This window comes from Perognathus longimembris, chromosome 24 (assembly GCF_023159225.1).
Source record: "Perognathus longimembris pacificus isolate PPM17 chromosome 24, ASM2315922v1, whole genome shotgun sequence".
In the NCBI taxonomy this organism is placed as follows: Eukaryota; Metazoa; Chordata; class Mammalia; order Rodentia; family Heteromyidae; genus Perognathus; species Perognathus longimembris.
In genome coordinates, this window is record NC_063184.1 from 26,672,000 (window position 1) to 26,682,316 (window position 10,317).

Consider the following 10,317-nt stretch of genomic DNA (forward strand, 5'->3'; position numbering starts at 1 on the left):
ACAATTTATCAATGATGTTATCTTTGCTCCTTTTTGCTTTGCTGTATTGCATGCAATGTTTGTCTTTGGCAGAGCACTCCTGGCCCAGTTCTATGATGTGCTGCTACATGTTCTGTGTTTAGGTAACAGAATATTTGCAAGTCACAGGGGAAGCTGGCAAATATGCAATGCTATGTCAGCATACATGAGCAATGTGGGAAATTGATTCCTTGGGACAAAGTCCAAGTATCTAGCCTGTCAGAAATAGGGAGAAAATCTTTGTAGACCAGACAAGAACATCATGAAAGAATAAATAGATCCCCACAGAATCTATCATTTCTATCTATTTCTATTAGAACATTAATAAGCTATGTTGCAAATGGAAAACTCACTCCCCATCCTCAAGTTGGCATTGTTCATGGTGAAGGCTTTCAGTGAACAGGTATACAAGAAGGTTATGGCGCAGAGACTGGGGACCCCAGGGCAACCGCTAGACATCCACTTCTTTGCCAGATTCCTGCCTCAGAGTCTGTCCACTGCCGCATACCTCTGCCCAATCCTGCAGGACAAACTGCACACCTGGAAGCCTCACTGGCAGCAGAGCCCCTAGGGTCTGATTGAGACTTTCCCTTTGCTTCAGGACCTTCACAGCTCATCACAGAGCACAACTGCAGTACCACACTGGTCCCACAGGGGTCTCCACTTCAACTGCCCTCTCAAAGCTCTACATTCTGAAGGACAAATACACAGTACACTTAATCAATCCTATCATTTAAAATTCCACATACCAAATTGACTTAGGAGAGCTACCTTTACAGCCAGACCTTCAAGTAAAAATGTATGCACTTCTCCTGTACTCAGGCTGTCTAAACAGTCTAAAACCAGGATTGTATCTTTTTTGATAGAGGTATGGCAAATTACCTCAGTCTCTCTGGAAAACAATCTGAAAATATATAACATAAGTTATGAAAGTTTTCCTGCCCTTTGGCTTTTAATCTGATCTTGGGGGTAAAAAAATCTCTAACAAAACAACTCAAGAATATTTGCTTCTTAAAGAAGGTTCATAATTGGGTGCTGGTGGCTCACAACTATAATCCTAGCGAGGTAGGAGGCTAAAATCTAAGGATTGCGATTTGAAGCCAGCCCAGGCAGGGAAGTCCATTAGATTCTTATCTCCAATTAATCACCAAAAAAGCCAGAAATAGAGCACTAGCCTTGAGGAAAAAAGCTCAGGGACAGCACCCAGACCCTGAGTTCAAGCCCCAAGAGACCAACGCAAAGATAAGGTTCATATTAATAGGTCCTAGAAATAAAATTATTACCCAAGTGGCAATAATATTAATAAAAAATGTTATCTCACTATACAATGTAACTATTGTTGTTGAATTGTACAAACCTCTACTTGAGGTAAGTTAAACATATTAGAAACAGATGCATGATTAGAAATGTTTGAAAGATCTAGAAGGATGGCTCAAGTGGTAGAGCACCTGCCTAGCTAGAGACTGAGTTCAAACCCCAGTACCACCACCAAAAAACAAGAGAAAAAAAATGAATCAAAAAAAATGATATTAAGATTAGTTTTTTCTTATAATAAGTTTCTCTAATTTCCTAATATAATTAAAAATAAAAGTAGGCAACATGGGTTTGTAATGTCTAAAAAAATGACCCCCAAAAAAACTGAGTTAAAAAGAATTATTGAAAATCTCTTAATTCTCAGAAATTCCCAGGCAATATCAATTTATAAATATGGATGTTTCTACCACATATGCAAATATTTATTACATATCACACTTTTCTTCCTTTATATTCAGCCCTCTTCCAGCCCTCTATGAGAAATCTTAAAGAGAACTGAGAATTTTACACAGACTGCAAACTGCGTAGCACTTCTAAAGTATCTTAACCCTCCTTGTAATCCCTGCTCTGTGCTATTTCTGGGCAGGTGACAGAGAAACATGAGAACAGAGTCCTAACAGTCCTCACACAGGGAAGGCTTGCTATTCCCCAGCTCTGGCCAGTGGTTTTACTGCCTAACAGATGGGTGTGTTACCAAGGCCTTGAGTCACAGAGCACCGTGTGCTCTACAAGGTGCTGATGCAACCTGCAGTTATCACCTATCCCAAACCTGCTCCGCAGGTGTCAGGACCCTCCCAGGCCACCTCCCCTTCCCTTCCAGGCACACACACCCGTGACCTGCTTTTCAAGTGGGTTCTGAAGGCCACACCCTGGCACCGGTCCTAACTTGGAAGGGAATGGCTCAGACACTTCCTGGTTAACACCCAGCCTGCACAGAAAAGCTGAAGAGCTTATACATGTCCAAATTCTTCTATCCAAATAGTGTCAGGGTTCTAGCAGTTCCTGGAAACTGACTCCTCATGTAACTTAGAGTTCTCCTTATCTTTTCTTTCACTTCCCTCACACTGCCATCAAACCCCAGTAGCCCCGTTTCCTTGATTTCTGCTTGCTGATTCCTGTCACCTACCTGTCAACTGCAGTCCAATGGATGCTGAAATTGCATGCACACAGAGCCTCCTACAGGCCTAGCCCTTCCTGTGCTCCTCCAATCTTAATATTTTATTCTTGTCTCAGATTTTCCAACCCTGGCTTCCCCACTATATATGTCAGTCTCAGGGATTCATTTCAGGGGAAATGAATAAGGCTGCAGGGACTTAGTAGATGAGAGAGTGAAAACAAGCAAAATGTGCATTATAAACATTTTCTTTACAAAACGAGTTCACTTTATTAGGCTGAAAATATCAAAACTCAGCAGTATGTAGTAAAGCCCACACATGTTAATTAAGAAAACTAGTTGAGATCAGAAATAGTAACTTAAAACATTAATGCTGATTATAACTGGGCATTTGATCCTTCGTAAACTTTAATAAGTATAGGTATGTGTGTGCCTGTATACACATGCATGTGTAGATCATGGGTTGCATTCAGAGGCACATGTAAATTACTACAGTCCTACAAAGAAACACAAGCATCAGCAGTGTGAAAAATGGTGCACAAATTACCATCATATCAAAATAGCTCAATTTAACCTAGTTTCAAAGCCAGTTTCCCTACAATTATAAGAATTAATGGGGATAGATAGAATTAAGGGATAGAATATTTCTTTCCTAAGCATTCTTTCATAATGCTCCTTACCTATGTTCCCAATAATGACCCTTGTCAGAGATAATGAGCTTGAAATTTAAACAGTTACAATTCCTAAATAGTCACATAGTAGCTAGCAAAGGATTCTCCCTCATAATAAACACTCATGTTTCTCTGTTAGATTTACTTTGAGACCATCTCACTAGTGTTCCAGGTCTTACATATAATCTGGTATCAACAAGTGATTAGTGATACTACTTTGTGAAAGCCTGGTTATTTCAAGAAAGTCACCTGATTACAACTCATACCTCCAAATCCTTTGGAATGCTAATTTAAAGAAGAATTATGGAAAACAAACAAGTTACTAAGGAACATTTCCATCACAGAGAAGAGTGATTTTAGCTGTGCTGAGCCAAATTCTACTTATGTACCTAGGATTTAACTGTGCTAGGCCATATTCCACTTAATGTACCTAGGATTTAGCTGTCCTAGGCCAAATTCCACTTAATGTACCAAATAACTACAAGAAAAATATGTTTTCATCCAGTCCATGTGTCTGGGTTCGATTCACTTTAGGACATTCCTCGCATACCTGTCTCCACAGGGGGAAATGGACCTCACCATTTATTTTTCATATTAAGGAAGACAACACAGCCTTATGAACAGGGTGTACTTGGCCCAGTTGTTTAAAGGTTTAAAGTCAGCTTTAGTCCTGAGCATCAGAGACTCGCTAACTCTGAGATAACAGAGGAGGAGCTATAGACAGGACAAAAGAAGAATGGGCTAAGTAATAACATTCCAGAGAACACTAACTTTAACCACAGCAAAAAGCCAGCTTTGTCAGGGAGGCTGCAGTAGCACAACTGCTGATATTACAGGCTCAACCACTTTGTGGTCTAACAGAAGCTCTTATCAATGCCTTAAGCCCTTTGTCTTAAGAAGGAGAGCTTTTGTTTTATTTTCTACCAATCAAAGTTCTCTAATACTTCTCAACTTTGATCTCTCCAGGGATTTAAGTTTTCCTTCATTTAGTCTATCACAAGGCAAATACCAAAAGAGTAAAGATGAACATGGCAAGTGAATTTGGATCTTTCCAAATACATGTGACAAATCTATATATGGATGACATATGCTCTTCAACCAAATCAGGCTATGTGGAACACTGTACAAGATGCTGCAACTAAAACTTACTATACTTTCCACCAAGGTGAGAAGACATCTGACCTAAGCAATCTAGATGGTTCCATTGGTTTTCCCATTCTCATTCTTTCCAGGATGAAAAAGATGACCAAATCCACTGTTTTTTCCTCATCTACCACCATTACTGTGTTCTTTTTTTCTTGAGACAGGGTCTGACTATAGAGCCCAGGCTAGGCTCAAACTCAAGGTCCTTATGTCTCAGTGCTACAATTACAGGCATATAACACCAAGGCCAGCCCTCTGACTGATTTTTTTTTAAACTACTTTCTATGTTTTCATAGTTCTAGGGCAGACTCTATTAGTATTCAATGCTTGAAAGAAGTAGATAAGATAATGAATACAAAAAGGTCTATGAAATCACCAAATACCAAGTGGTAAGTTCATATAGCAATATATTAATTGCTTGGTGTGCCAATGCTCGTCCATTTTGAAAATTCAAAGTCACAAATATAAGAGATTACAAACATAATATATGCCGGGAGCCAGTGGCTCATGCCTGTAATCCTGAGTAGCCTCAGGAGGCTGAGATCTGAGGATCACAGATCAAAGCCAGCCTAGGCAGGAAAGGCCGTGAGACTCTTATCTCCAATTAACCACGAGAAAAGCAGAAGTGGCACTGTGGCTCAAGTGGTAAAGCACTAGCATCGCTCAGTGACAGCACCCAGACTCAGAGTTCAAGCTCCACAATTGACAACAAATAAATAAATAAAAACAATATACTAGATTTTAAACTGTTCATATAAGTGACTATAAAAAGTAAACACTAATACATACTCTTTCTGACAAATGAATTCAAGCCAAGTCCAAAGAACTAAAAGCTAACTATACAATGTTTTCAACATAGTGTAGAACATTGAAGCTGTTTCCTACATTGCCCAGATCTTCTGCTGTTGTATTTTTTATTTTCTGCCTTTCAGTTCAACAGTTCATTAAACAACTACAATATGTCACACTCTGTTCTGGACACTGAAAATGTAGATAAATTACTAATGGTGCCGATCTGGAGGCACTCAAAGTGAAGTTGGAAAGAAGATAATGTACCCATAACTGCAATAAAAGTTGACTGGTATCACAGTGAAAGAAAACTCAGGATGAAGTTGCAACACAGAGTGGAAGTATAAAAGACAGCAAGAAAAGGCTTCCATAGGAAATGAAGTTCCAAACCGTTCTGGAGAAAGAAAATATTTAGCCAAGCAGCAGAATATTTGGGCAGAATTAAGAGCAAGTGCTGAGGCTTCAAAGAAGTATGAAACCAGGGAGTTGGTGGCCAGAAACACTAAGCAGCTTTGATTTTCTGAAGACTAAATGAGACACAGGAGTAACAGAAGGGCATAAAGAACTCTATGTGCCAACAGGGCCTGTGGGTGGCCAGATGCCACTGAAATGTACAACCTAGAAAGGGACAACCAGGAAAGAACTGGGTTTTAGATTCACTGCAAGTTACAAGGTAGTCATTCAGAAGGTGTGCGGAAGTACAAGCAGGTGCTATTTCTTAACCTCATTCTCCAGTCACTGCTCCTGAATGCCTACTCCAGAACTATTCTGGGGTTGCCACAACACCATTGGACTAGGGAACAGTTCAGAAACTCAAAGTACCTCTGGGCCTATCCAGGTCTATCTCCTGGTAAGCCCCAGAGTCACAATCTGCTTTTAATATGATCCTAGCTCTTAGACAACTAACTGCCCTGACAGTGACATAGAGCTCAAGACAAGACACTATAACTAGAAGGGCAAGACTTGTACCAGAGGCTATCTTCCATCTATGACAGCTCCGGAACAGGTGTTAGTGATAAGCAACAGAACAGAATCAGTCAAATACAGGTCAGTTGTGCTGCCTTTTTCACTCATGGACCCTACCAGAGAACTCTGAGTCCTCTAGACTTTGGTACCATCATTTCCTCTCATTATCACACCCCAAAGCATTGCTTTACACAGCTAATCGACATTTCCATAAATAAAAGGTTGCCATCTTGTTTTGTCTTTGCCACATTTCTGACATTACCTCCCTTCTGGGATTTCTAGGATTTTTCTCAGCGAAGCAGAGACTACAGTTCCAGCAGGCAAAAGCTGTGAGTCAGATTTGAACACATTTCTCCTCTACTGCTCAACTCGCTACAAAAAACGCCATATGAAACCAAAATAATGAATACACAGCTGAAGGACTTGCATTTCCAACCCACATATCTATCTCAAATTATTTTGTCTTCTCCACATCTTTTTTCCCCCACAATCCCAAAAAGGCTAACATTGAACATTAGTTCCCAATATTCATACTATAAAAAGTTTTCTTCCTCTATCATCAAAATATTTGTTCACGGGGCTGGGAATATGGCCTAGTGGTAGAGAGCTCGCCTCATATACATGAAGCCCTGGGTTCAATTCCTCAGCACCACATATATAGAAAAAGCCGGAAGTGGCGCTGTGGCTCAAGTGGCAGAGTGCCAGCCTTGAGCAAAAAGAAGCCGGGGACAGTGCTCAGGCCCTGAGTTCAAGCCCCAGGACTGGTAAACAAAACAAAACAAAACAAACAAAATATTTGTTCACAACTAAGTTACCAAACACAAAACAATGACGGTATCCATTCCCCAGGCCATTTTCATCCATAATAGCTCTTTCTTGGGGAAAAGTCATCATTAATCTCTTTGTAATAAGGATTTTTACATATCTACATTAGCTTGTGCATTCCTTAAAAGCCCATGCCAAGGCTCCTAGCTTCAATCCCACCTGGGAGCAGACAGGGCTTCATTAGTACTATGAGCTAAATAAACCTCTAAAGAACAATAGCCATTTGTCAGCCAAGAGAGTTTCTCAACCAGTACTCTCATTTATAGGGTAACCTAAAAGCCCTCAGGGCCTCTGTAGACTAAAACTATGAGTATTTTTAACATTTGTTTAAAAGGGAAAGTTAAGCCTAAAAAGGTTTTCAAGAAGGAAATGACCTACCCAAAGTCAGAGGAATGACTAAGCCAACACTAAGAACAGTCCTCACTTTACAAAAGAAAATACTTAATGACTACACACCATTCCCTATGACAAAGTTCTTCTTACCTATAAGCTGCTATTTTTCTGCCAGAAAAGGAGAATGCTAAGTACTTGCAACGTGCTTCCAATCCCCCCATGACAGGTGTATCCTGAGGTTTCATTACAATATGACCTGGGACAAAAACTTATTTTTGCAAGCCAGGTGCCAGAGGCTCACACCTGTAATCCTATCTACTCAAGAGGATGAGATCTGGGGCTGGGGATATAGCCTAGTGGCAAGAGTGCCTGCCTCGGATACACGAGGCCCTAGGTTCGATTCCCCAGCACCACATATACAGAAAACGGCCAGAAGCGGCGCTGTGGCTCAAGTGGCAGAGTGCTAGCCTTGAGCGGGAAGAAGCCAGGGACAGTGCTCAGGCCCTGAGTCCAAGGCCCAGGACTGGCCAAAAAAAAAAAGAGGATGAGATCTGGCCAGGAAAGTCCATGAGACTCTTTTTTTTTTGAACTCAGGGCCTGAGCACTATCACTGGCTTCCTTTTGCTCAAGGCTAGCACCCTGCCACTTGGGCCACAGCACCACTTCTGGCCATTTTCTATATATGTGGTGCTGGAGAATCGAACCCAGGGCTTCATGTATACGAGCCAAGCTCTCTTGCCACTAGGCCATATCCCCAGCCCCTCCATGAGACTCATCTCCAATAAACTACCAAAAAGCTAGTAGTGGAGCTATGGCTCAAGTGGTAGAGTGCTAGCCTTAAGCCAAAAAAACTCAGAAACAGTGCCTGGGTCCTGAGTTCAAGGCCCAGGACTAACATACACACAAAAAAAAATTAATCAGTGTGAGGGATGAATGACATTCTAACAGCTCTGGTACATTGTATAAAATGCTTGATTGGAACAGAATTTGACAGGGCAGACAATCTACTGACATACAATCACGAACTTGAGGATATAACATGCCTTTGAGAGTAACACAGATTACCAAATGGATACATCACAGATATCCAGAAGGAATGATTATTACCAAAAGAATTATACACAAACCAACGAACAAGATGGAGCCCCAGAGCAAAGATTATGTATTAGAAAGCTAGATTCCATCTGTCAAATGAGATGACTGGGTCAGAAAATACTTCCGACCTGATTGTGCATTCCTAGCAGTTAAAAATAAGCATCAGTAGCTTAATTAATGAATAAACACAATATGCTAATATATAATTACATACATTGCAAACACAAAATAATGGAAATTTTAGACAAAAAAGAGAGATACAATCCTTCTAAAGTACTCTTTCCACACCCAGTACGCTACCGGCTGTTTCCTGTAGGGTTGGTTCACCGCTCCACTTGGGAGTCTGTTTTAGAATACTGTAAAAAGTACAAAGTAGAGGAAATTATTCTGGCAAAAGTGCGGAAATACTTTCTTCCCTTTACTACTGCAGATGTGACCACTGTGTCTACAAACAACCCATTAAAATTTGAATAACAAGAAGTCAGAGAATGGGGAAATCACACAAAAAAGTCGGGGAGGTTTTATCCTAGATGGTGACAAGAGGCTACAAAATGTGAACAACCCAGAAGCAAAATTGATTTTGTTCCTTTCTGATTTAAACTGTGTCCCCTAAAATTGCTGTGATTTACAGGCTTGGTGCTTTAACTCATGTGTTGTTTCTGGACACAGGAAGGAGCTGGGTAGTCATTAAAAGAATGTCACATAAATAGTCACTTACCAGCTCACCTGGGGAGTGTAATGTTGAAGAAGTAGTAAAGAATGCCGATTTTGTTTATTTTACTACTGATAAACTCCCTGAGGAAAGGGGAAGGCTAGTCAATTTTCTGAACACTCAACCCTTAATTATCCACACCAGTAGATCAGAGAAGAGTCACAGAGAAGCCAAAATAAATACTTTTTGAAAATCAGCTTTGTAAAGAAGACAGATATTTAGGCATGGCATGACATTTTTTCCTTAAATTACACAGGGGCCACCAGCCTGAAAATGGTAGAGTGCTGAGGTCAAATGCAAGGGCTTTGGAGTCAAGGGACTAAAATCTAAGGGCTCGCTTGGTAAGTCACTAGTTGTAGAACCTCAAGCAAGTTACTTAACCTCTGTAATTTTCTATTCCCTCATCTGTAAAATGAGGAAGTTAATACTAACTACTTTGTAGGTCTGTGGAGATCGAGTGATAGAAAGCACAGTACTTGGTAAATCCTTAATAAATGTGTATTTTAACAGAGTTTAAGGGCTGGATGGAATCAGCAGGGGAAAAGCAAAGGGAGAGGATGTAATTATGGTCAAGAGTTTTGTAAAGTGACATAAAAGTCATTTCAAGAAATGACTACTGTTCTAAAAATATCTGAGGAACATGCATGTTCGCTAACTGCTGTGTGTGTGTGTGTGTGTGTGTGTGTGTGTGTGTGTGTGTGTGTGTGTGGTTTTTAACTGGATACCTACGATAGGAAAGCAAGAAGAGAACATAGCTTTTGTTTCCATTGTGTTGCTGAAAACCCAGTTATCTGTCACACAGGTAGAAAGCCCTGGCTTTGTGTGATAGAGGCTGGTGGGGCTCCGAGGCCAGAGAAGGCAGAGCTCACACATTACCTGTGCCCAGTGGTTTGTAAACACAATCATGCATGTTTCTGGGTCAACTCCTTGAAGGCTCACTGCCGGCTGGAGTTTGCTTTCTGTCGAAACCGATGACATCATAAACCTTCAATGCTTCTAAGTCATATTTAATGTTCACAAAAACGTGACAAGCAGTCATTAACTTTCAAGCATCACATCAGAAACGTAGCTTCTTCTGTTTTCATGGTTAGCTTCAGAACCTGTGATGACAATAACAAAAAGTATATTTCATTACGTTCATATGCTAAATATGACACCAACTATTAAGTTTAAATCAACACAGAAAATATTATGAAGGAGATGTTTATACTCAAGTCTTTTTATTTTCTCTTACCTTGCTACTAAAATATGAAGCTATATTCATGTACTAAACAATTGTTGATTTTCTTCTTTCCATAAAACCAAGCACAGCTCCCCATTATTATACTGCCTCACTC

General features: G+C 40.3%; 1 protein-coding gene across 1 annotated transcript in view; it reads right to left on the reverse strand.

Moving 5' to 3' along the window:
- Positions 1 to 10,078, reverse strand: part of Fhip1a (FHF complex subunit HOOK interacting protein 1A) — a 63,650-nt gene extending 53,572 nt beyond the window's left edge. Inside the window, exon 1 of the mRNA XM_048333659.1 lies at positions 9,857 to 10,078. Within this exon, the coding sequence (XP_048189616.1) occupies positions 9,857 to 9,961 (105 nt within the window). The 5' untranslated portion in view covers positions 9,962 to 10,078. The remainder of the gene's footprint in view (positions 1 to 9,856) is intronic.
- Positions 10,079 to 10,317: the final 239 nt, after the last annotated feature.